The 27,151-nt window shown below is 40.6% G+C and overlaps 1 protein-coding gene across 1 annotated transcript in view; it reads right to left on the bottom strand.

The window, feature by feature from the left end:
• Positions 1 to 27,151, bottom strand: part of LSAMP (limbic system associated membrane protein) — a 626,032-nt gene that overhangs the window by 28,724 nt on the left and 570,157 nt on the right. The window contains exons 4-6 of the mRNA XM_057697840.1: positions 11,199 to 11,333; positions 2,197 to 2,317; positions 1,563 to 1,711 (exon numbers count right to left, since the gene is read on the bottom strand). Of these exons, the coding sequence (XP_057553823.1) occupies positions 1,563 to 1,711; positions 2,197 to 2,317; positions 11,199 to 11,333 (405 nt within the window). The remainder of the gene's footprint in view (positions 1 to 1,562; positions 1,712 to 2,196; positions 2,318 to 11,198; positions 11,334 to 27,151) is intronic.

Raw genomic sequence — 27,151 nt, 5'->3', positions numbered from 1 at the left:
CTTGTTAAGTGTATGTTTTTCTACTTAATCAGCTCACCTTAGATTTGTCAGATTCTCAAATTCATAGTTGAGGCTCTTTCCCCCCCTAAGTATGAATCCCTAATGTCAGTAATGAAACAGGTAAGTACACTTCTTAAAAAATACCTTCTCAAGTGTCTTGAGATACCAAGGTCTCTAGCTTAAGTAAAGAACAGTGATGTCTGGTCTTTGCAGACAAGTAAACACGGGTATGAATTTTAAGTTTCATACTGATGCAGTATTTGTAGCATAGCTGTATCCCATCAAAAAGTTGTGAATGAGAAACTGAAGACCTAATTTAGAATAGTTTGTGGTGGTTTTTTTTATAAGCAGAGTTGGATTTTGAGCAGTTTTAAAATGGCTTTAATGCTATGTTTTGAGGGAACTCTCACTTGAATAGATTTTTCTCCTAAAAATCTTTTTCTTGAAGGCTCATCTAAACTGAATAAAGCAAGATGGAGACATTTATCCTGGTCATAGTATTGCTAAATTTTCCAACTTAGCCTGTGCAGAAAAGAAACAAACAAACAAAAAAAGACTTCCTAGTGGCTTGTTATTTCAAAATAACAATAATAATAATAATAAACTTGTTGGACTTTCTCATTTAGTCCAAATGAACTCTCTAGCCCAGCATGTGCTAACTCTTTTGTTTGTTTTACTTATTCTGACAAACACTTTCTTATTCTAAACGTCATCATTTCCCCTAATCTCACCTTTCATACTTTTGTTTCTCAGGAGGCATTTGATTCTGTGCTCAAAGCTCCCAGACCAACAAGGCCGGGGGTCAGATATCCGACTACTCAAGGGAAAGGCTCTCAGGTGGGCTTTCCTATCAATACCAATGACTTAAAACCACTTGTCCTTCCTTAGTCTGCCTTGAGGATCTTCTTTGGTCTTCAGAAGAAGAAGCCTTGCTCCTCTCTCTCACCATCCTGTGTCTCTTCCAAAAATATATCAGACAAGTAATGTTTCCTGCTGTCATATGGAAACCTTTCTGCAACCATTTTTCCTCCCTTAGATTTTATGTTTTAATCATTCATTCCATTCTTCCTCTTGTGTTGTTAAAAATACTCTCTTTTTCCAGCCTCTCCTTCTCCCAGCAACTTAACCATTCTCACTGAATATTTCTCCTTCAATCACTCCCATCACTCCCATTTTTAAAGTGCCATCCACTTTGCAGGATCTTAAATCATCTCTCCTCCTTAAAGAGATCATCACCAAAGAGATTTTTGTTCTCTGAATATTCTTACAGTTTAACCAACAAGGGGAAAAAAAAAAACAAAACTAAAACCAAACCAAACAAACAAACAAAAAACCAAGGCTGTTTATCAAAAGTACACCAGGGAATAGAGAGGAAAGGTATTCATTTGTAAATCTCGTCTTATGCAGAGGGATTGTGAACCTGTGTTTCGGTTTCAGTGGTTATACACTGATTTTTGTTTAAGTTTACCTTTAATAATATGGGAATGATATTTTGAGTTTCCCATGGGAGAACTCCAACAACTTGGTCCTCCCAGACGGGGTCCCTGCTTTGTCATACTTACTGAAAAGGACGAGGCTGGCGTTGGTGACCCCCAGGTTGTTGGCAGCCACACAGGTGTAGTTGCCATAATGCTCCTCGGTGACGTTGGCCACCGTCAGGGAGGACTGGCCCTCCGTGCTCTTAATCTCAAGGCCATTGGCACTGTTTATCCTAAGGGTTCAAAGACAGAAGAGTAAAGAGAAACACTGATGAAGATTTGGAAGAGTAATTTCTTTTTCATCATTATATTGGAGAAAAAGGAGAGAAAAGAACTAGTTAGAGCTTGTTCCTGCTCAATTCCTCATTTAATCATGCAGTCCTACAGGAGAAGAATCAAAGTCCATTGATGGAGGAGACTTGGGAATGGATGTTTCATTAGGCTTTGGTTTCTGCTCTAGGCGAGAAAGACATGCAGGTGGAAACTACCCGCGAACCACCTGCCTCACCCTATGCAAGTAACCTGAGTGCTTTCGGCTTCAGTCTAAGAGCTACAGCCCCAAAACACTTGGTAAAAAGCCTTGGAAAAGGAAGAGTGTAATTGGATAGGTCTACATAATTACAGCCGGGCTTGGCTTTGTCATTAGGGCTTCTGGTTTCCCTTGTGGAGCGGGGGAGACCTGGCGGAGCAGTGGGGACGCAACAGGTTTGCCACATACCTGGTGTCATCCCGGTACCACTCAAAGTCAGGCGCAGGCACTGCCGAGGCCTCACATTTGAGAGAGGCTTTTCGTCCGGTGGTGGCTTCGTTGCTCTTGGATTCCGTGATAGTGGGAGGATCTGTGGCAAGGACAGACACACAGTTAACATGAGCTTCGGATGGTGCTCCAGAATTTCCACGCGAGAAGGAAGTAGAAAGGACAGTTTGATTACAGAGGGGTAGGACAGGAATGGCCTTAAAGCTCCATTTACATGAATTATGTGATCTGCTGAATGGGACGGATCACTAGAAAACTAAATAAAAATAAGAGATTAATGAAACCGTAGACTTGGTTTACTTAAACGGGACACTTAACAGGGTTTTATGGAAATGAAATCTAGGATATCTTTCTCCCTCCTCCAACTGTTATTCCAGTCGTAAGTTATAGTATTTGCATAGTTTTTTTTTTCTTTTCATAAATTAAGTGGTGATACTAAAGGACTTGGGATTTTAAGTGTATAATTAGAGCATTTTTCTTTTTCACCATCATCATTATATTTTTATTATTGTTACCTTTGGAGATGGCAGTAAGAAATCTAATGAAAATAAGAGAGCATTAAAGTCCTCTCAGCCCAAGCTTAGCCTGATATTGTTGCAGAAATTCAGGAAAACAAACAAACTAATATCAGATGATTGCTATACTTTTTTCCCTCCTCTGTGTTCCCTTACCGCTATGACCCAGGTCAATTTTGCTTTTATGTATGAGGGTGCAGTTTGAAGTCTATCATGGTGCATAAACACCTTCCTGGGGTACCAGTCTTCCGTTCTCTCTGGCAATTGTGCACTTGGTTCTTTCTGCTTAGGACTGGGTATACAAAATTGTAACGGGCTTGAAATGAGCTCAGAAACACATTTTCATTTGCCATGCTTCTTTCAAACAATCCCATGGAAAGTGGAACAAATGTTTACAGGTCCACAGAGCTGAGCCACGATGGTAAACTTGAGCTCTTGGCTTGATGACGCTGTGTTTGTGTAGGTTATGGACCCTCAAGGAGAAAAAGACTTCTGTCCAAAGGTCATTTGCCAGAAAATGGCAACTTGGCTGTGTGTGCATGAACGAAATAAGCCTAAACCACCTGTTCATATTTTATAAAGGAAAAAGCTTATTTAGGTCAATTAGTAAAGTGAACTCTAGTATACAAAATTCATTGTCATCTCTGCTCTTCAGCATCTGGTTTGGCTCACTGCTTTTCAGGGTTTTATCCTCATACTCAAAACCTATTTTCCAAGTTTTCTGCCTATAGAAGACCTGGATCCTCTTAGTTAAAAAGGATGGACAAAAGCATCAGGTTAGTCTGCAATTTTCTCCCCCATTTCATTTTCACATCAGCTTGGACATCTTTAAATCACTGTCACAGAGAGGAGTTAGAGCACATTTGGATAACACCACCAGCCCATGTACAAATGTGTGGACTTCCCACCACATGCTTTATCTTTCTGAGCCTTGGTTTTAATATCTATAAAATGAAGAAACCACACAATAATGATCTATATAGCATTCCTTTCAATTTAAAAAGATACTAATTCTAGGGGACTTCCCTGGAGGTCCACTGGTTACGACTCTGCACTTCCTCTGCAGGGGGCATGAGTTCAATCCCTGGTCAAGGAACTAAGATCTTGCATGCCACACCGTGTGACCCCCCCCCCAAAAAAAACACAAAAAACCGATTTTTTTAGTCAAAACGGCCCATTCTTCACAAATGGGCATTCGGTTGCATTAGGACCCAAGTGTATTTTCATAGCCATACCTCCTTTAACCATTAACGCTTAAATTGCTAATTTCAAAATTGTAACTCATTTATCTAATACATGGGTTGGGAGTCAGGATTAGAAATCAGAACTAGGATACCATAGGTCTGGTTTTGACTCTTAACAGAACTGTGGCCTGGACAAGTGTCTGTACCAGTTTGAGATTTTTTCTTTCTCACCCTTTAAAAGAAGAAGTTAGCTTAAAATGATCACGAAGGTTCCATTTAAAATTCTTTCATTCTATGATTGGTTATATAGATTGTTAGAGCACATTAGTTCAATGGTTAGTGCAATGATTAGTGGTAGTGGTGTGGATGGGGGAGATATTTGTATAGAGGTGGGGCGTGGAGTAGAGGTTAAGAACTTGGATTTAAAGTTTGATAGACCTGAGCCCATATCCAGTATATGTCCTTCACTATCCTTCATCATTAGGGAGCTCAGTACTTTGTCTAGAGTTACACTGTCTCAATTTCCTCATCTATAAAATGCTGGAACCAGAGGCAGGGAGGTCCATTTGGAGACTGCTGAAGGAACCCAGAGATAGCCTGCACTAGGTTTGTGATAAAGGGGCTGGAAGGGAATGAACAGATTTGAGATTGAGAGCTATGAGCTTCAGAATCGACAAGATCAGATGTGAAAAGTGAGGGAAAAGAGGAGGAGTGCCAAAGATAACACCCAAGTTTCCGGCTTGGGCATCTAAGTGATGCCATCCACTGAATAAATGTTAGTTTCCCGTCTTCACCTCTTCGCTGTATTTGGCTAGGCTCTTAAACTGCCAATGACTCTGCAATCTGTAGCATGTTGGCCAGAGAGATGATCTTGCTTGTGATTCAGTTGGTTTGTTCAATTTCTCAGTTTGTAAAATGAATGTTAACCAATGTTTGTGAGTTTCTGGAGGCGCATGGTTAAGACTGACAAATCCTTAATGATGACTACTGCTTTGCTAAACCAGGCCCAATCTGGACCAGACTCCACATTTTCCATCACCTCCACCTCTGGGGTTCATAGTTGGGTCACCTCAAAATAATAATCCACGGTGGAAGTCTTCCAGCCCCTCCACCATGGGACCAGGAACACAAGTCTCAGCTGTGTAGTTTTATGGGCCAGTTCTTCCTGACTCTGGATGGTTCCTTCTATGTGGTGGGAGCTCATTTAGTAAACCTCCTTGCTCTGGGACCCAGAGGCAAGGACTGGTTTTTCTAACTGAAAACTTAGGGAAGAGCAAAATTAGTTTGTTTGCTTCATCTCTTCCCTTTCTTCCTTCTGGGACCAAGCTTCTGCCGGGGAGCAGAGGTTCTTCTCTGTGTCTCCATACTGATGTCTTATGTGGGCCCTCTCCTTCCCGCTCTCATGTAGGCAGGCCTGGCCCGGTCCAGGGCTGCCATGACTGGGGAGGTAGGTTAGCCTCACTAAGCTACTACCTCTAATTACCTTGATCTCTAATAAGGGGGGCAACTGGGGCTCCTGCATGTCTCTACTTATTTCTCAATTTGTTCAGAACCTTAATAGCTAAGTAGCATGGGAAGGGTGGCAGTGAACTAAGGCTGAACACTTTAAAACGCATTGATCTTGGGACAGGATGATACTGGCCAACTACAAACGCCAAACACTTGCTCCTCTCTTTGAAAATCTAGGAAGTTTCTTGTACTAAGGTATAGTCACAGATAAGATAAATGTGTGAAGAGTTCATTACTTCCAATATTTCTCAAATGACACAATGGTGTGGTCTGTTCCATAGCTTATTGGAATGAACATTTCAAAATTCATTTGTAATGAATTCTGTACAGGTGAGGCTAAGAAAAGTGATTACAAATCATATTGTGGCATGCCTAGTATAGTTAAAATAATAGATGTCCTTGCTCAAAATATGGCTATAATTAAAATCTGGCCTAATAAAAATGCTGCATAGAGGTCCATTGTTATTCTTTACATGACTTTGCAATAGCTTACGATTGTCAGAGGACTCATTACTTTAAAATTCTGGGTTCTGAAAATATTAATAAGGGCTTTCTTCTTATATCACCAATAATAAGACTCTTTCAATTAGAATGAATAGGATAACAATGGCAGTGGCCTGGCAAACAGAATATCATTCATTTAATCTTCCTAATGTTTGGAATAATAGTATAAAGGAACAAAATTTTAATAAAAGATTCAATTTATAGATATTTACCACGTGTCAGCACTCTACTAGGCTTTATTTATTCTTTTCATCCAAACAGTAGCCCTGGGAAGTAAGGATTATTAACCCCATGTTATGAATGAGAAGACAGATCTACAGAGGGTGAGTACACTGTGCAAACTCACGTAACCAGCATTTGATGGAGTCTATATTTGAACCCATGTTCTGAAGCCCATGCTCTGAATCTCCCTGTCTTTCCATTTAAATGAGTTCCTTTAGAGATAAATAAATTCTTCATAAGGAAAAACACCAGTTAGGGGAGCATGCTGGTAGCTTAAAAGGTAAGTGTTGCATATTTCTGCTCTTACAATGTACCCCAAATGGCACAACATGCTCTGGCATAGTGGATATGAATCCACATTAGAAATCAGGAGATGTGGGCTCAGTGTCTGCCCGTGCCACTTAGGTTGTCACCTCTTGAAGGTGACATTAATTCTTGGAGTCCCCCACCTTTGAATGTAGATGATAAGACCCGCCTACCTAAAGATGAAATGTAAAGATGAAATGAAATCTCACACATCAGAGCACATTTAACACCTGAAGTGATTACATTTATCATTTTTATCACTATTACCCACATGGTATCTTGGAAGGAAAGAGGGCTTTGGAGTTAGACCTGGGCAGCGTCCCAGCTCTGCCACGCGCAGGTTCTTTGACTTTGCAGCAGACGATGCTTACCTTCTCTGAGCTTTGTTTTTGTCCTCTGCATGGAGATGATTTGATTATCTCCAGGGGTAGTGTGTGATAGTGGACCAACGGGGTGGGGGCAGAGAACACAGGCAATAAGAAAGCTATTGTTTCCAGAGAATTTAAAAACAATAATAAAACTAACTAAACGTTGTCTTTTTAAAAAAATCAAAAAAACAAACAAAAAAAATCACCAGGTACCAGCAATTCTAAACGAAACATACCAAACAATGTCAGTGATAAAGTAAAAACTCCTCCTACTGGGGCAGACCGGGCCCCTTACACCTCTTTCCCTGGTTGGCCACTGTTGGTGTGATGATTACAGTGAATCATACAAAATCTCTAATAGAGTCTTGGTACTCTGGAGGTACTCAGAAAATGATGGTTCTTGTTCGCATTGCAAAGTTATAGTGGAAAATCACAGTTCTCTGGATTCTTATTGAGTAGGTCCTCTGACGATCCCATAATAGATTCATAAACATTAGGATGTGTCTTTATCAATATGACCCCAAATACAAGAGGAAACTAAAGGTTGACATGGAGAATGGAGAGGTGTAGCCATGAATAGTTAGAGAAAGTAACCAGTTTGGTTCCATGTTGAGCAGTTTTTTCCTCAACTTTTATCATTAGGTGATTTTGAAATCAAAGTATTAAAGAGTCCAGTTAAAATACAGTTATATCATCTGGAGATGACAGATGTCTCCAGTCCCAACTGTGGAATCCATGGTAGGTAACCTCTGCTTCCTCTAAATAAACGGCTATCAAATGTAAGGGTGAACTGTAGAAATGTCAGCATCCCATGTCCCCCAGCACCTATGTTGGGTTGGTTAGCTCTGGACACCAGGATGGAGGAAGACCTGAGTTGAAAGGGAGATGAGAAGAGGAAAAAAAAAAAAAGTAATGAAGACTGACAATATGAACCTAGTTGGAGAGAGAGCTGTAGGAAAGCTGAAGGCAGGACTATTAGCTGGTCAATGGGGTGGGGGTGGGCTGGCTTGAGAGCTGCAGGCAGCTTTTGAGAAGAATTTTTCCAGGAATAGGAAGAGCGTCCAGTATAAGAAGAGTCCAAATAAAATGAACTCTTCACTTATTGAACACTTACTATGCACTAGACATTGTCCTTGGGATACTGGGCAGTAGAATGAGACAAATCCATAAATAGTTACTTTTAATGCACCGTGAGAACTGAAATGGGGGGATTATACCTAGAACCTATAAATGAAAGGACAGTTGTCCCTATGGCTGGAATCTGGAAGAAATTAGCAGCTATACTGTAAGATACAAGAAAACAGAAGTCCTGCCTATTGTACAAAATTTTACTAAGCTTATTTAGTTGAAGAGATTTCAGGTCAATAATTTAGCTTCTGTAAACTCCAGGACCTCCTACCACTTAGAAAATAGATTTTGCATGTCAAATGGCTATGTACAGTGCTGTAGACCAACTGTGGAGAAGGATTATCCATGAGAAATAAAAAGGAGAGACGGTAGAATCCAGCTTGTGAGCTTAACATGAGGAACTGTTGTCTCTCTTGTTTACTGCTCTAGGTTCTCAATGCCCTGCAACAAATATCTGTTGGGAACTGAGTAAATGAATCAATGAGATGCTAGTAGGAGAAAATTACCAGCACTGTTTTTTGTTTGTTTGTTTGTTTTAGTGGTACTCTGGGTCTGTTCCATTATGATAATCTGTTTAGCCATTAATTATTTTAGCCATCCTGATCCCCTGACCTAATTCCAAATCTTGTGTCTTGAAAAGGGAATCAGCTTAAATAATGGGACATTTTCATAGTAAGCAGGCTTCTATGAAGTGACAAAATGGAAATTTCTCAGTTTGCATGAGTTTTCCTAGCCAGACCTGGTTCAGTAATTTAATCTTGCAGACGTCATCTACTTAATACAACTACATTTGAGTAGGGTGAATTGTTTGAATAGGACAACAGGTGCAATGGCTGTTGTCTTAATATAATATACACAAAACTTATGAAGTGTTAGTAAAATGTGATTGATTTAGAATATGCTTCCTGATTTGTTACCAATATAAATTTGCAAAGTTTGGTGAAATAAGAGAGCAGAGCTTATCTGTGAGATTTCCCCCTATCCATTCAGTAAACATTTACTGAGCAATGTTCACAGGGTTGAGCATGTGCTAGGTGCTGCTGGTTAGGACAGACTGGCTGACAAAGCTCATTATAGTTTTCTATGTAATTTGTGATGACATGTCTTTTTAGAATCTTGAGGCTCTGTCCGTATTCTTCGGTGGTTCACTCATGGCGAGGAAAAGCTCACATTTTATAAAAGGCTTTTCTTGAAAATTATCAGCATTTTCTTCTGGTCTAAGTTACACTTTGGGGACAGTCAAGAAGGAGCAATGTCAGACTAATTGCGCTAATACTAATAGGACCCAGGCGGCTGGCTTTGATCTTGGGAACCATCTGCAACGCAGACTGCTTTGATGTTTCACACAATGGAAGCATAAATATTGTCTATGTACTCTATGATTGGACTTTCAGAAATCTAATTAAGATGAAGGTCAATTAAGAGAAAATAAAATCTTAACTCCGAAAGTCAGAAAAGCGGTGGAAGATGACGGCATGGCTGTGTGTACATAAAAGAAGCTAACTAACCTAATTATAAACTTAGATAAACACCCAGAGAAATGGCCTTTCATGTGAAAAAAAGGTCCTAAAGCATTTTATAACATTGAGATCATTAACGTGTCTTTGAAACACACCCAGAACTGGAAAAGAATAGTAGTACTGGCATTTCAAAACTCTATTACTTAAAAATTCGCAGACAGCGACAGGATAAAAGCACTCCGGACCTCATCAAATGCATCCCCTTGCTTCTTGGAAATGAGTGCCATAAATGCGATGGTACAGTCCTATCTGTTAGGTTCTCCTAGGTCTGGATGAAGGGGATTTTGCTTTCTGTTTCAGAAGGCTGCCAGGCTGGAGCAAGGCCACAAGGAGTTAGTGCAGTCCAGTGTTGACCGGGTCACCTACAGCAAGCTTCCTTGGCTCTTTATGCCCCAGTTTCCAAAATTTTAAAGTCAGACTACAGATGATCTCACGAGTTTACTGCGAGGATTAAATAACCAATGTAAATCCCTCAATCAGTGCTGCACATAGTAGGTACTACGAATTGAAACCTCCTCTTCCTCTTTCTCCTGAGGGCATGGGCTTTAGAATCAAATAGGCTGGAGTCTGAATCCTTTTTCTTCCTTTGCTTTCTGTGTCACTCGGGAAAGGGAATTATACCTTCTAGGGTTCCAGCGTTTCAAACAGTAAAAGGGAGTCAATTATATCTACCTTGCTAGGGACTTTATACAGAATCACTAGTGCACAGGTTAACTGCATGGAAGGCTTAAGATAACGGAAAGTAACTGATCACCATTCAGAGCATATTTTCAAACATGGGTTAAGATGTGTATGCATGCGTGTCTGTGCACCTTTGTGCATGTGTACATGTATGTTATATGTGCATACGTGTGTATGTGCGGAGTGTGTATTGTGTGTGTGTATGTGTTAAACACACAGGAGGGAAGAACTGTCAGGACATCCCTTTATCCCTGTCACTAGCCACAATGATGTGATGTGGAACTTGAATTTGAATGACTTGGGAAGTCACTCCTCACTGAACAGGGTAAACAAATTCTCTTTATTCCTTTGCTGGGTGACACACATCATGGACCCGCCCCCGCCCCCTGTCTTTTGAACTACATCTAAGGATCCTTTCATCTGAGAAGTTCAAAGTATGCCCACTTACCTATGCATCTTAGCGAAATCTTCCTTTCTAATGCCCATACTTTGGGACAAATAGATAACCAGTATTAACTTATCAGGTATCCCTCGTAGCCACCAGGGACACGTGGTATCGGACCACAGTGGCTTAAATTTATCCCCAAGGCCAATTAGTTCAATAGCAGAGGATAAAATATGATCTTGAATTATTCCCTTCTGACAAACAACGCATTAAGTTGGAAATTCCAACAACGAATTGTTTTTTCCAAAGTGGTATGACCTTCGTCTCCGCAAAGACCAGAAGAGTGATTGCCTGAAATGCTAGTGCTGTCTGATGTTTTCTTAATTCTGTAATCTGAGTAAACGAGTGGATTGTTAAATGCATTACGGGTTATATTTAGAGTTGGTACTGTTGATTTATCAAATTCAAAGGCCAAGTCCTGCCCTTGGATGTGTCCAATGTACAAATGTGCATCCCTGACTAGAGCAGCATCTGCGTGAAATGCAATATTCTTTTGCTAACAGGATCTTTAGAGCTCACTGGAGGTGGAGGTGGAGGTGGGCCCTGGGCACTTGGCCCCTGCCGGCTCCTGCCATACTCACAGTTCACAGTGACCTTGACTTGTTTGACGTCCGCCGAGGAGACTTCATTGGCAGCTTTGCACTCATATTTGCCTGATTGCTCCCTGGTGATGCCAAAGATCTCCAGATATTCTTCTTCTCCTTCATATTCTCTCCCTGAAAAACAGAGGTTTGCATTATTTTTTTTGAGTTTAAAATATGCAGCAGATCACCTCCTTTTGCTTTTTGGAAGCAATAAATCCACTTGGCTTTTCAATAATTTGACAGTGTTCTTTGTCTGAGGTCAGGGGCTATAGAAGCAGACCCCCAAGACAAAAAGTCGTGTGAAAATGATTAAGGAGGAAGTGCTCTCAGGAAAAACTGGTGGGTGAGTGGGAGAGAAAGGAGCCAAGCAGGGGTGCAACACCAGGTCTTGTCCCACAGAGGGCAACTAGCCTCAATCCCTCAGGGAGTCCTGGGGACAGCACAGCCCCTACTTCCACGCTCTCCTGACCAAGAGTCAAGAAGCTGAAGTGTTTATACATCACACTCATCAGTCACTGGTTAAAGGCTTAGAGCAAAGTGGGAGTTGCAGAGAGGGGCATGCAAATCGTAAAGGGCTCAGAGGGGCAGCCACTGAAGTGCTGGATCATCAATTAGACCATATGCTGCAAAGCACTCTGTCAGCCAAAGCTGGCATTAGGACAAGTGGCTTCCTTTTGAGAAACTGTCACTCTTCTCCCCCAGATTCTGTTCACAAAAGTCATGTTTGAAACCCTGTCTTATACTTACGGTTTCCTTGTTCAGTGTTAAACTACAACATCAATGAGACTTTCAGGCCATGGACCAGATCCAAGAGATTGTGCTGCTGATGGTACGTTTTGTCACATGGGAGCAGAGGACTAGGGAGCGAAATATCATTGGCTTAACCCAGTGGGATTAGGGATCAGGAGGCCCTTTTTGGAAAATTGCACAAAGTTGGATGTGTCCATTTTTGTAAAGAATTGTCAAAATAGGCAGGATTAGGGGGATATGTGTAAAAAAACAGTTGATTGAACCTGGTGTACCCCCAAAAAAAATAAAAAAAAAAAAATAGGCAGGATTGTTTAATTCCACTGATTAAAAGACTATTTATGAAGAGAGAGAAATAGAGAGAGGAAATGGAGGCATGGAGGTGGGAGTGGGGGGTGGAGAAAAAGCGGAAAGAGAAGGTGAAGAGGAAAGGGGACCGAGCAGGGAATAGCTTGGCCAGAAAGGCCTACAGACATCAGCTAAATTCAACTTCCCTCACCCTCAAGTTACAAACCCCACTGCTGTTGTGTTAGGACAGAGCAGCGGGGAGGGTGCTAGAGAATACAGTCCTGCCCCCATGAAGAAAACTTGCTCCTGGTCATCCTACACTAAATGGTCCCAATTAATAGCTCTGTTCAAACACCACAAGCTGTTTTCCTTTTCTGGAAATTCCCTGATGGCCAAATCAACATAACAGCCAGCCAGCACAGAAACAACTTCACTGTCTAAATATGTCAGCTAAGCCCATTAACTAGGCTCCCAATAGAACCTAGGGCCTCTTTGATAGCATTCTATAAAAATACTCCAAGCTTCAAGTCTTCTGTTAATTGTCAGTATCACTAGTTTGGAGGAAACTTTGTAATCCCAACAACAAAAAGGCAGTGATTATAATTATTTGGTTTGGAGCCTTGCACATTATCTAGCACATGCTTCTACTGAAAACTTTTTAGAATTAGTCTGTAAGTGTATAGCTGCATATTATTTATAAAAGGCCACTTGTTTTTCCTGCCTGTGTTTTCACCTTTTTTATTCTCCGCGCTCATGAAAGTAGTCAGACATGACTTCTCATGCCACAGAAGTAGAATGTGGTAGGAAAGAAAACAGAAATCTTAGAAAGGGTAATAGTTACTGGGTTAGCTGGGAAGCACTTGGGCTTGGAGGAGAAAAAAAGATCTTTCTAGCATACTTGCAAGTATGAACTGAGAGTCATGCCAGCAAAGTGATGCTAAGAACCTTCTAGCTAAATATAAATACCCTGAAGACAAATGGCAACACTGACAACTGCAGGCCAGAATAGGAGAAAGCTCATTAAATACCTGAAGGGCAAAGGTGGGATTTATAGTAAGACAGCATTATTGATTTTGAGAATAATGGTGGATTATAATGAAAAAAGAGTTAAAGATGAGGTCAGAATGGTTTAGGATTTCTGCCTGCCCTGCTCCTGCATCCAACAACTTTACTCCTAGGTTGGTACAGAGTTGTTAGTAGAAGAAAGGGAGAAGGAGGATAGTCTTCTCAGAGATGGCTAAAAACATTGAATTCTTTTCACTTCCCATAAAATACCTAGAAATGCTGAGTAATGGATCCCTACCTTGCACTTTGCATTTCTGAAAGGTATAAACCTGTTCCAGGCATGGGAAAGATGATTTTTAGCAACTACCAAGGCCCTACCCATTTGGGAAGATGGCACCTGTGAGAGTAAACATTAAGATGAACTAGAGAAAATAAAAGAATATTTATTGGGCTTGGGACCTGGGATTCTTACATAAATACCAATGTAGATATTCATCCTCTCCTTTTTCCCTGATAAGCAGATAATAAAACAAATCTTCATGGGATGGAAGTTCAGTTCCATATCTCTAGGAAGAATTTCCCCCAATACTACCTGGGGATGAAGGGGGGTGGTTTCCATTAAATACCCCACCCATAGGGCAGAAAGGTCATCTTTGTTTCTCCCATGCCAACTCTCTTGCACTCTGACGGCCACCTCTGTCTCTGGCACACAATGTGCACAGGTGGTTCACTAGAACAGGGGAGTCTCAAAATGCAACCTGAAGATAGGTAAGAGGAACTAGATGGTCTTCCCTCATCCACCATCTTGACAAAAATTTAAAATATTAAACAACGTCTCTGGGCCCTTGTCATCCTTCCTTTATCTCGTGGACCCTTCGTTTGAAACTTACCCTAGCACTTCTTGCTAGTCTATTTTTCTTGCACCCACGGGCGACTTAACTCACAACACATTATCTCTCCTAGTTCACTTGAGCATTTCTCATTAATCCACAGTGATTCGAGAGGAAATGGATTTTTTTGTTGTTGATAAAAAGTCAGAGAACCAGATTGTAAATTCCTTGAGGACAGTGTCTTGCAATATCCCCATGCACAGCACAAGGTTTGGCACAGATGAGTTACTGAATAAATGTTTGTTGAGTTAGCTGAATTGAATTAAGAACCGCAAGCAGAAACTAGAGTCAGATTCAACACATTGTCTAGCTTAAGAGAACCAAATATTGAAAGGTACTTTCTGTACCTTCTGTTCTTTCTGTAACAGAAGCTGGGGCATAAATCTACTCCCTTTTAATGATCCTAAAAAATTGCCCTTTAACTGGGGAAGGATGGGTGTGCTGAGTACTCTGCTGTGGAAATGCTGAATGGTGCATCTCTGGCTGTGTCCTGAGGATGTATCTGCTATGCGGATCTATTATTTCAGGAAAACCTGCACAGACACCAGTAGAGCCCCAGGTGGAAATGGGTACAGTGCCATTCCTTTCATCTGACCAACTGCAGTTTCTTGTTTCAAGGTATGGAATACACCACGTTAATCTTGCATCACAGAATTTTAAGATGCACTCAGACCTTCTTGCTCCTCTGCCTTGGCCCCTGTGTGTCAGTCCCCATCAGGGCACCTTTTCTCCCATTCTTTCAGATCCCTCTGACTAGCTGTTCTCAACCCAGGTGTCCTGTCACCATCTCCCTATACTCTCTCAAGAGAAGACTCTTAGGCCAGGGTCTGAAACTCAACCTGCTGGTAAATTCTCTGCTGGAATAAAGCCATATGGCTAACATGTGGGCCCTTCTCTTGTTCCTATCTATTATTTTCTGCCCTTGTATAAATGTTTACTTGAAATGCAGATTGCAATATTTTGGTATTTTATACATCTCAACCTATTTCCACAAGCTTGCTCACGTCTCCGAGTGTTATATTTATTCTGGGATCTGGTGTTTAGTTTAAATCTCCTTTTGCTTACTGCGCTTCTGTGTCTCCTGGCAATATGCAGATACCAGGCTAAATAACTTCTCATCCTCCTCAGTGTATGTACCTTTCAAACTCTTCACATAATTAGCATATTGCCTCTTAGCCACTGTTTACTCAAGTTGTACATATTAGTTCTTTTAATATTTCTTCATAAGTCGGAAAGGAGGGCCTCGAGCTAATGGCAAGAAGAAAGTGTTCTTTTCTGTGTTCCCTGATGTAAAGGCAAATCAGCCAGGAATAACGCCAATTAAAATATGCCAGGTGCCACCTTCTGAGGACAGTGCCTTCGGCGGACTGTGATTTGGTGAAACCTGTAGCATTCACATTCCAAATGTTGATTTACTTAGATTTCCAAGGTCAACCAGGCATTTGGAAGCAGCCATTTGGAATTAAATACATTTCCTTGGTGTTTCTCTCTCTCTTTCTCCCATTCTCTCCTTCTTCCTCTCTCTTTCTCCCCTCCCCCCCACCCCTCCCACCGCATGCATATATACAAACAGCTATTTATTTACATATAGCCATCCACTCAGACTTTTAGGAAACAGCATGTAAATTCACTAACTCCCAAATATTTGCTCACTAAACACAGCAAGCCTATTCTTGAAAATTCTCCAAGGTATGACATTCAATACCCTATTTGGAATTAAAAAAAAAAAAACACTGCTACCCTAATAATCATTATGATACCTGTCTTTGTTTTCCTTTATCTGAGATACAGGAAATAAAATTTAGAAGATTTGTTACATTCGAGTGTTTTATGACTTTAAAATAGAATTCCATGGATTTTTATATGTTTGTTAGGAAATGGATGAAGCATTTTTTCCCCACTATTCTGTGAAGAGTTTTATAAGTATAACATCTCTGTAGATCATTCTTTTACAGAAGGGAAGATGGATTTTCAATGGGGTTGACATTCCCTTTACTCACCTAAACTAATATTTTTTAAGTAAGTGACTGTAAACACATTGGCTATAAACACAAACACGTATACAGATGAATGAAAAGCAAGGAAGTGGCACCTGTGGGGTGTATATATGTGTATGTGTGCATTTGTGTGCGTCTGTGGTCGGAAAGGGGAGTGAAGAGGGTGAGAAAAAGCCAGCTGTGAACTTCTACCTTTAAAAATAAAAGAAACAAGGATGGCAAATAAATCATGCCATTTGAAGTTTCCTGTGCGAACTTCAAATGCTGTAACAAGTTTCTGTTCTTAGAGTACATTTCATGTTTTCATTTTTTTTTTTCTCATCCTAAGGACATACTCACCTGTTTCTGTTTTTGCTTCCCCTACTTTTTTTGCACAGCACGTTCTATACAGACATGCTAACAAAAGGAAGAGAGAAAGAAACGCAAGAAATCTAGAAAAAATGCCTGTGATGGTGTTCTGTTTATATTTCCAGCCATGTCTCTCTCGAGATCCTTTGAAGTTTTTGTTTCTCGGCTTCACATCCCACCTGAGAGACCCTTTAGTGTTTGACAACATTTCTGTCCAAAGGTGGAAACCGCTCCTCATCTCCACCTCTCATCACCCATCAAGGGAGGGGTGAACAGTGGTAAATGATCCATGATTGAAAGAAGGCAGGGGTAGGCGGCGGACACAGCTGCCAGAGCAGCAATCTTAGGAGAATAAGGAGACACGGGGAGAGTAATGTATTGAAGAGAATGAGGGGGGAAAACCAAGAGAAGTGATACAATGAGGATGATTATAAGGTAGAGTTAGAAGAATAGAAAAGAAAGAATAGAGAATTCTCTAGAGACAGAGGCATTTGCCTATTAAGATATTTGAGCCTACATGGAAGGGAAGGGGTTGGTTACTCTGCTGTAGAAATGTTCCCTATTTGAAGAGTAAGACACAGCAGGGTGTGGATTATGCAAACTGGCCCCATGTAGCCCCAGAGGGTGTGGCCAGTACCCAGAAATCAGAGGCAAGCACAATCCCGGGAAAGATTCACAACTGGCTTTGGCTCTATGAATGAACATGGGCCAAACAAAGAAGAACGCCCTGGCATTATTTTTCCTGGCATCCAGAGAGATCCAATTTATTCCAGTTTATGTTTTTGCTTTCACATACAAAAAATCAGCTAGTGGACATAGTTTGAGCTCAGCATCCACCCGGAAGCTGCCATCCACGCATCCTTTTCAGTCCTGGGCCATGGCATTTCGGTATTGTGCACATACTTAACCATTATCCCCTACTTGGGGTCCGTTTTCAGAAACTGTTCTGCTCTTCTAAATGCTAGGCTTGGAATCAAGATCCCCCATGTTTAGTTCTCTGATGGGGAACCGTACTGATGACAGTGAATCTTCCATTGCAGGGACCACATCTGGTTTTGCTCATCATTGTACTCCTAGTGCACAGCACGATGCCGGATGCTGGAGTGCTCAAGAAATATCGCAGAGGGACTGTGGAAGGAGCTACCACTTCATAAACACACACTAGGTGCTTTGCTAAGTAGCTCAGACATTATCTTATTTAACTCACAGTACCATTAAGATGAGGAATCCAGGTTTAGAGAGGACCTTTAAGGCACCTGCCCAAGTTTATAATGATATTAAGGTAGAGGGGAGGTTTGAACCAGGTCTGTGGACCTCTGGAGCCCATTTCCCCAACTAGGCATGACTATTTCTATCATTAGAGATTCTAGTTAGCTGGATTCTTAGCTCTCAGAATCTGCTCCATTTCCTTCTTCTGAATATAAAAGTGAGGTTGAGAATGGGACACTTGGGGAATTTCCAAAACAGTATAGCTGAGTTATAAATAAAGGAAGTAAAGAGACAGCCTTCAGCTTTTCTAAGGTTTGTCTACCTGACTTGCTTATCAAGAGAATCAAATAAAGCAAGAAATGAGAAAAAAGCTGGTATTTAAAAGTTCAGACTCACTCATTTATAGAGGAACCTCCAAAAGCAATATAAAGTCATGGTACATGTGAATGCCAACAGACAGCAAAGGATCTACAGGAACACTGTCAAATGCACTTATATTAGGAAAGACTTACTGGGAGAAGTGAATTTTCAGGAAGTTGAAAAACACAAGTGAAGAGAATCAGCGCCAGCAAATTGTAAAAGGGTGTGGCAATCTGGTTATTCTGCCTGAAATAGAGTTCTCCATGCAGGGGAAATGAGCAGTGTGATATGACAGCAGGACACAGGCTAGGGTGTGAGGGGTGGTGTGAAGATTCTGTATTTGCTATGTTCAGTATCTCTGCATCTCAATGAAGACACAGTGGAGCCTTCTGGCTTCCATAAGGTACTGAGTAAAATGACATTCAAAAAATGATTTGTTTTAAGCTTTCTTCCTTCCATCTTTCCTCCCTACCCTTCTTGAGAAAACAGGGTATGTAAGTATACAATTCCACAGAGATTTTATTTGTTTAAAGTCCTTTGTATATTAACACCACTTACGCTTGGTGCCAGTTTCTTTGCACTGAGTCCCAACATGTATTGTAATAAGTAGCCCTGTGAACTGCTGTGAAAGTGGAGATGGTTCTTCAAGGTTGTCAAACAGTCATCATCGACCCTGACTAATTGGCAGTGGCTACCTGGAGCATGAGAAGAATGCTGAGGCAGAGTTTAGACTCTGTGGGGGTGAGTGGCAATGTCTGTGAGGGCAGGAGAAAGGAACGTGTGCCACCTCCTTGGACCCTCACCGGCCCTGGGGTCTCTTGTGGTCCACTTGAGTTTTCTTGGGTATAGAGAAATGTATCCTAAATAAAGCATGTAGGTTGAATGCTAGTGACTTCCTGGGTTTGAATGCAGTTGGTACTATTTGGGAAATTAGGAAAGAGTGCTTATTTTGGGGTGAAGATAATGAGTTCCATTCTTGACATGGTTGATATCAAGTTGAAATATGCTGGGGAGTGCCTTTCATAGGCACTCAGAAATGGAGCTGCTAAGAGACTAGGGCTAAATGTGGATTAAATGTGTAACATATACATTGGTAGTAATTCAAGCCACTGTAGTAGGGACTATAGAACATTTGTATGATGTAGCATCATGTCATGAAGCAAGGAATCACTGTCTTACTTCTTTTTTATTATTCTGGGATAAGGGGAAGAAGAAGCAAAAAGGTAAAACTGGGGGAAAAAAAAAACCAATACTTAGAAGACTCCTTTGGAATAGAATAGATAGAAAAAGTCCTGCAGGTGTTGATTGTTTTCTAGACTATTTCCCAAGAAGGGGGCGAGGCAGAGATTAGAGCTGCTGGTCAGAGGCAGCAACAACCAAGATCTTCCACCATTGTCATCAAAACTGTAGGGGTTTCTGCGACCTGTCATTAGCGATCCTGCCATGGCCAAGGATTAAATATCAAGAGAGATGAGAGAAGCGGTTGCTGTTTTCAAGAGTCACGTAAATCAATTGGCATTTTGTAAGTGAATGTGTTAAACTCAGCAGGGCAACTGCACTGTGGAGGGATTGCTGGGCATAATTTTGTGGCTGCTGAGAAGCCTTTGAAAGGTAATTAAAACAAAGCAGGCGATGACCCCATCTGGCCCTCTGTCCTTTCATCCTGGGCCCTGATGTTGCAGTGACCTTAGTGGGGCTCACCCTCAAATCTCAGCCTCACTTCTTCAGCTAGCCTAACTGCTGAAAGAACCTTTCGATCCAATTTAAAGAACTGTTCTTGCTTAGAGTCAATAAACAAGTAATGCAAAGAAAAGGAGGCGGTAGGGATCGGTGTAGGCCAGAAAAGAAAATGGTTTAACAGACTCACAGACACAGAGAACAGACTTGTGGTTGCCAAGGGGGAGGGAGGAGAGGGGAGGGATAGACTGCGAGTTTGGGGTTAGCAGATGCAAACTGTTATATATAGAATGGATAAACAACAAGGTCCTAGTGTATAGCACAGGGGACTATATTCAATATCCTGTAACAAACCATAATGGAACAGAATGTAAAAAAGAAAGTATATGTGTGTTTATGTGTATATATATATATACACAGATAGATAGATATAGATAACATTTCAATTAAAAAAAATAAATAATTGAAAATTAAGAAAATAAAAACCCAGTGAATGAGATGAAAATTAAAAAGAAAGAAAGAAAGAAAGAAGAAAGAAAGGAAGGGAGAAAGAAAGAAAGAAAGAAAGAAAGAGAGAGAGAGAGAGAGAGAGAGAGAAAGAAAGAAAGAAAGAAAGAAAGAAAGAAAGAAAGAAAGAAAGAAAGAAAGAAAGAAAGAAAGAAAGAAAGAAAGAAAGAAAGAAGAAAGAAAGGAAGGGAGAAAGAGAAAATAGTTTAAGCAGGTAAGGAGTCCAGCAATTGGCTTCTTTCCTTTAGACCAAAGTGTATGAATGGGGAATTACCCATCAACACTCAGGTTGGGTTGCAGCCCTCTGGGGACCAGCACCCCTCAGTCCTGGCTGGGGTTTTTCAGCCTCTCTGTGGAGCAGATGGATTGCAGTGGGAGTGAGGGTCCTCGCTGCAGCGTTGGGGGTACACTGGAGAGGCCGGGTGGGAGAGACCGGGGCAGCTCCCGCCTGCTTTGGAAAGCAGTCGCTCTCCCCAGCTGGGCCCAGGAGCTCCTGGAAGGCTACGAGGCCAGGCGGCCAACGCTTAATAAGAAAACAGCAGCGATTCGTCTGCACCGCTATTTATGTTTCAAGTGCATGACAGGCTGTCGGTGCAAGTGAGGGTCGCTAAATTTACTGCCTTTCAGATTACTGCCACAGTCTCTGACTTGACAAGTCACTTCATTTAAAAAGCACTGCGTGAGGACGTTTCCTCCACTTCTTTTTAAGTAAAAACAAAGGGAGAGAAAAAGGCCACCACAGAGGTTTAAATGATTGAAATGAAGAAAGCCCACAAGACTGCCTTAGCCTGATGGAAGGGCACTGCTTTCACACACTCCACTCTAATGAAAGTGGCAAGTGAGGGAAAGGGATGACCCCGAAGTTCTTGGTTTGACTGATTTGTGGGCTGGATGAGATTTTTATGTGGCGGGGAGGTGGGTCATCACATGAGTTTTCATACCTGTTGAATTTGAATGCTTAAAGCACATTCAAATGGAGATTCCTTCTAAACAATTGGATATAGATGAAAAACTACTTGTTTTTTTACACTTCATTTCTTTATCCGTTCATTTGTTTTCTGAGGCCTTTATAAACGGAAGAAGATAACTGTAGACAAAAAGGAGGAATTAAAAGCATCAAGGGGTTAAGGGTATTGAAGGGGTAACTGAATGCTGAATAAGAGTAACAATTCAGAATACACATTTTTGATATAATAAGACCTAAATACTTAAAAATACGTGTGCAAGTAGATTACGATCTGAACAGTAGAGCATGACCTCTGAGTACAATTATATACAGTCATTTGACAAATATCTATTGCTAGCATGTGCCGGCCAATAATTTAAAAAGGAAGTACAAGAAATAGAGGAAGTAGATGAAAGATATTATTAACTCTTATGGAACTCACATTCTCATCAGGGATAGATACAATTAAACAGGTTTGGAAGGCCTTGACTTTATTTCACATGAGTGGGAAACAGATTAAAGGCTTCAGGAATTATGTATACTTGGACTAGTTTCTGTTAATACTACTAATCATATTTTCTCAATGATTTTAAATGCTACTCCTAATTACAACTTGGTTTTTTTCTTGATTCTGTTCTGTTTTTGGATTCCTTTTGACTATTCCGAGGCCAGTCTCCTACTATGTTAATCACCATAGTTTTTAATGCATTTTAATGAAAGATATGAATAGTTATTGCATTAGAATTTTCCTGATTCGTTTCACCTATTTTTTCACATGAACTTTAGAATTACTTTTTAAATCAAACGAAAAAAATTTGATCTTTCTTTTGGGTTTATATTGGACTTATAGGTTAATTTAGAAAGATATATCTTTACAATCTTGATTCTTTTTTATGCAAGAATAAGATATCACATTTAAGTCTTCTTTATCCATCAATTGTTTTCTTTTCTTCCTAAGTCCTGAGAATATTGCATTCAGCTTGTTCTAATATATTTTATATTTTCTTATTTCTAGCAAATAGGGCCCTTTTGCCATTATGAAACTGGTATTAGTCATATTTAGAAAAAAATAGTTTTGTATGTCAATACAGTACTTAATTACCTATTGAATTTTATTCTTCTCTTACTGTTGCTAGAATGGTGTTGAAACAGCAGAGTATCCCATTTGGAAAAAAAAGCCCTCATGTTATTCACCAAAAGAAATTCAGATAAATCAAATTATTTGAAATTAAAAATTAAACTATAAGAGTATTAAAAGAAAAGACTAGAGTTTGATAATATTGAAGAAGGGAACACCTTTCTAAGCAAGTCACAAAACACAGGAGCCACGAAGAAAAAAAAAGATTCATTCGTTTGACTACCTATAAAAAGTAAAAAACTTTCCACAGTACAAAAACTTCATCAACAAAGTTAATATCACGTAAATAGTAGGATGAAAAATGTCATTATAACATATGACATAAAAGGGCCAAACTTAAAAAGTTGAATTTTCAAAGTCAGTAGGCTGAACTGAGTATTTTGGGAGACAGTTTGACAATATCTACTAAAGCTGAGGATGTGCATGTGATCCAGCAATTCCATCACTATGTGCAGAGATGTTGACAGCAGCACTGGGAGCACCCACAGGGTGTGGAGGGTAAATAGATTGTGGCATATTCATATCACAATACCAGAGAGCAGAGAAAACATGACAGCTCTATGTGGCAACATGGGCAGTCTCCCAAATATAATATTGTGTGAAATAAATAAAACAATCAATACAGTATAAATCCTCTCCTATGAAAGTTACAGACACGCAAAACTAACCTATTCTTTTCCGTGAATGCTGTATAGTTGTAAAATTACACAGTAAAAGCCAGGAAAAGATTATCACAAAATATTTCACAGTGTTATATCTAGTATTTATTATGTGTTTACTATGTGTCATGTTTTTCATATACATGTATTCACTTAAGAAAATTTCATTCACATAATGTAGTGCTATCCAGTCATAAAAAAGATATATTGATTATAAAATACTATGTATAGTATATCTGCTTTGTGCTGTTATGTACATATATAAATGCATACATTCACATATATGCTTTTTAACACATTTGCTTATAAACACACAATGTCTGCACAATATTAGTAGCAGTCTGACTTCTGGATTATGGAATCGGGAGAGCCAGAAGTGTGGGGTCAGGGAATTTCTCTTCATTTTACGCCCTCCTACACTGCTTGGATTTTTGACATAGATCATATATTACTTTTATATTAAAAGTTTCTTAAAAATGGAATTGGATTTAATAATTTCAGTACAGGGGAAAGACACACCCACCCTTGTGGCTGTGTCCTCAGGGCAGGTTTCTCATAATGAAAAAGAAAATCTCTGAGATTTTTCTATTTCTGACATAAAGAAAGAAGAATTAATAGGAAAATAAGACACCAATACCAAATGACAGGAGGAATGGTAGCAAGAAAGTTGATATCACATAAAACCTGAGGAATTCTCTAATTAGCTTGGCAATAAGGAGGTTTAACGACTGTGCGTGGGTATTGTCCATTTCATTCTAACTCCTGCACTGTGTCTATTAAAGAATTGTGACCTGCAGGCCCACTCTGCCCTGAAGCAGTGAGACTCGAGCCTGGCCCATCATTACAAGCTCTTTGCCCACTATCGGGAGGGGTGTGGACTTCCGTGCTGACCGTGAAGGCGGCAGGCACCTGTATGCATAGTCAGTAGGGTACCTTTTCTCTTCCTGTTCTCCACCCTGTGTACTAGTTTCCCGGATTGCTCTTTGGTCTTTGTTGCTGGCACTCCGATTGCACTCCAGTCCCCAGCTGGGGCTAACGTAGGGCTAGACTATGAACTTGACCCATCATCTAGGTGTCAGTAATACCGTTCTTCCATGGCTGGAGGCTTTTGAATCCTTCTTTCTATCACTGATTAAGAGCTTCCTAGCCTTGATGCAGCACCGCCACCCAGAAATCTCTGTGCCCTGCTGCTATCCGCGCCTTCGGACCTGCGTATTCTGGGAGCAATCCCAACCTGATTTTCTGTAATGATATGATCTACGAGTCTTCCAGAAAAGTGGAGGCGGTCTGAGATGTGGGTAGAAAGAACCCATCCTTCGTTCTAGTGTATTTCTTCTTTTATATTCCTTCAGCCCAAGCAAAATTTAGCTTCTAAGCTTATCTTTTTTTCTCCCTGGAAACTTCTAAATTCACTAGTGGCTGAGGCCCCCCAGGGCCTAACAGGCGAGAACCACAAAATTACTTCCTTAAAAGTATACAATTTATAGGATCTATATAGAGACATTTTATGGATGGAGAGAGCAGGTACTAACTAATACCTGTCACACAAAAATACTAGGCTCAGTATTTTTTTCCCATAGTATATAGCACAGAACTTTGTATCTCAACCAAGCACATAAATGCACTCAATCATTTGTTTATATCAGACAACTTCCCAGCCCTGTGCTGAAGCCATTTGGTCTCACTCTAGGAAGCTGATCAGTCTGCTTAGAAGGTTTTCCTCCCTCTTACCTTACAAGGATCTCACTGCAACCACACAAAATAACTGTATGTACAGAGATTCAGCTGCTAATGGATTTCAATCTAGGCCCTGTCAAACGCTTGTTGAAGACACTTGATAATTGCAAGGCATATTGTTAGGGACTGAATGTATCCTCCCAAAATTCATATGCTGAAATCCTACCCTCAATGTGATGGTATTAGGATGAGGGTCCTTTAGGAGGTGCTTAGGTCGTAAGGGTCGAGTTCTCATGAATGGGAGTCGTGCCCTTACAAAAGAGACCTCAGAGAGCTCTCTCGCCCCTTCTGCCACGTGGGGACATAGGAAGGAGGCTGCTATCTATTTACAAAGAAGTGGGTTCTCATCAAATACTGAACCCACTGGCACCTTGATCTTGGACTTCTCAGCCATAAGAACTGTGAGAAATAAATATTTGTTGTTTAAACCACCCAGTCTAGGATGCTTTGTTATAGCAGTCTGAACTGACTGAGACAGCCTCTCTACTCAGTACACTATTGTCCATTTACGTAAGAGTCTCTGGAGTCTACCCAAGGATCCCATATTTAGAAAGCAGGCAACTTGGACCATAATTATTTCCTAGAAATGGCTTCACTGACATGACACCACAGACTGCTCTATGAAGACTATTAAAAATTACCATTACGAACACATTTTCTGTGTATTTCATAAACTTCAGTCAAATATGCTGTCAAATACATTACTCAATACCCTTTACAAATGGCCTTTGTACATCAGATCTTTGCAGAAGATCATGTCTCCTCAGATGAATTTTTAAACTCTTGCTGCTATTTTTGAAATTAAAAAAATAGCTTTGTGAATCAGTGTTTCTTCCCTTTTGTTTTCACTTTAGAAAAATTATGCAAATATTGTGCCAGGCTTAGTGATCACCTTATCTCAGATTCCTGCCAGCATCTATCCCAGTGCCTCTCAAAGTGTGATCCAAAGACCACCTATGTAAAGACCACAGTGGGAGCTTATAACAGGCAGATCAGTGGGCCCTTCCACAGGCTTAATGAGTCAGAATGGCTTGGGGTGAGGCCCAGGAATCCATGTGTTTATAAAGCTCGCTAGGTGATGCTTGGGCATACCTACATTTGGTACCCATGCAGCTGATCTTAGTAGTCTGACATACAGAGGCACTGCCTTTTTCTTCTCTCAAGGGACTTCAATTACCTGCAGCTGACAGGTTTAATCTTCGCCTGGGATTGGGGATCAATCCAGTTTCTAGGTCAGGGGAAATTAAGGGGAAAAGTTAAATTATCAAGAGAAGAATCAATGTTCTGCATTGAACTTGACACTCAAGTCCCATCACTGAGCTAACAATTCCTCTTTTTGTTAGTACCACTTTGTGACACTCAGGCTCCTTACATAACTAATTCATCTATCTATGTAGACGTATTCTTTTCTCTTTACAAATGAAGCTACTTAAGTTTAGCAAAGTTAAGAAACTTACCCAACATCACACAGATAGCAAATGGTACAGCCAAGATTTCTGTGTGACCTTCGTGTTTTTAACCATTAGATCATATTTTAAAAGTCTCAGTTCCTTTCTTGGGACTAACTTCCATTTGCCTACCAGTACTAGATACTAGGTTCCCATAAAAGCCAATGCTGACTACTCTGGGCTGCCCGGAACTCTAAACAAAGCCTGGTTCCCAGTCCCCAATTGTCTGCTGTCCCTTTACTTTCCCCTCTCTCTCCTGCAGTTCACTTGTTTCGCCTGGCATGATTGCTAGATTTTCATATTGTAAAAATCACCAAGAACAGGTGATTTACATGCAAAGTTGGATAAGAAAACGCAAACTGCCTTTCCTACCTCCGTTATGCATGAATTTTTTTTACAAAGGCACCTTTGATCAGTGGATAAGCTATCCGTGAACTTGAAGCATGACTGACGGATGGCTGTTGACCTCAAGGAGTAGAAGATCTTTAAGAGTAAATTAATTTATAAACAGATGAGAGATTTAATTTCTTTGGATCATGTTACATGGGCGTCTGAGCTATTCTACCCCACACTCTTGTAGACTGGTTGTAGCATTTACACTAAAATTACACGTGGCCAGCATGACATGTAGGCAGATAAGGTGAGGCAAAGCAGGGGCTGCCTGTATGGTGAGATCTGACAGGTTGCCAGGCAGGATAAATTGCCTCAAAAATATCAAACTTTAAAGCTTAATTATTTTCCCATTAAGACTCCTTTTACAATGTAAATATTAATGCTAGTGGTTATACCTTTTATCAGCTAATGTCTTAATTCTCAGTGAACACCTAAGGGACTTGTCAGCCTGCAGGCAATCAGGATAGGTAGCTGAGGGAAGAGGTTCTGAGGAACTGGGAGGATTGGACTGGAAGAAGAGGACACTGTTAGGGAAAGTGGCGGGGGGTGGGGTGGGGGGGCAGGGGTCACAGTTCAATACCACACTGAATACACTCTGGCT

The sequence above is a fragment of the Hippopotamus amphibius genome, chromosome 10 (genome assembly GCF_030028045.1).
Source record: "Hippopotamus amphibius kiboko isolate mHipAmp2 chromosome 10, mHipAmp2.hap2, whole genome shotgun sequence".
In the NCBI taxonomy this organism is placed as follows: domain Eukaryota; kingdom Metazoa; phylum Chordata; class Mammalia; order Artiodactyla; family Hippopotamidae; genus Hippopotamus; species Hippopotamus amphibius.
This window is presented reverse-complemented; position numbering and strand designations above follow the sequence as displayed.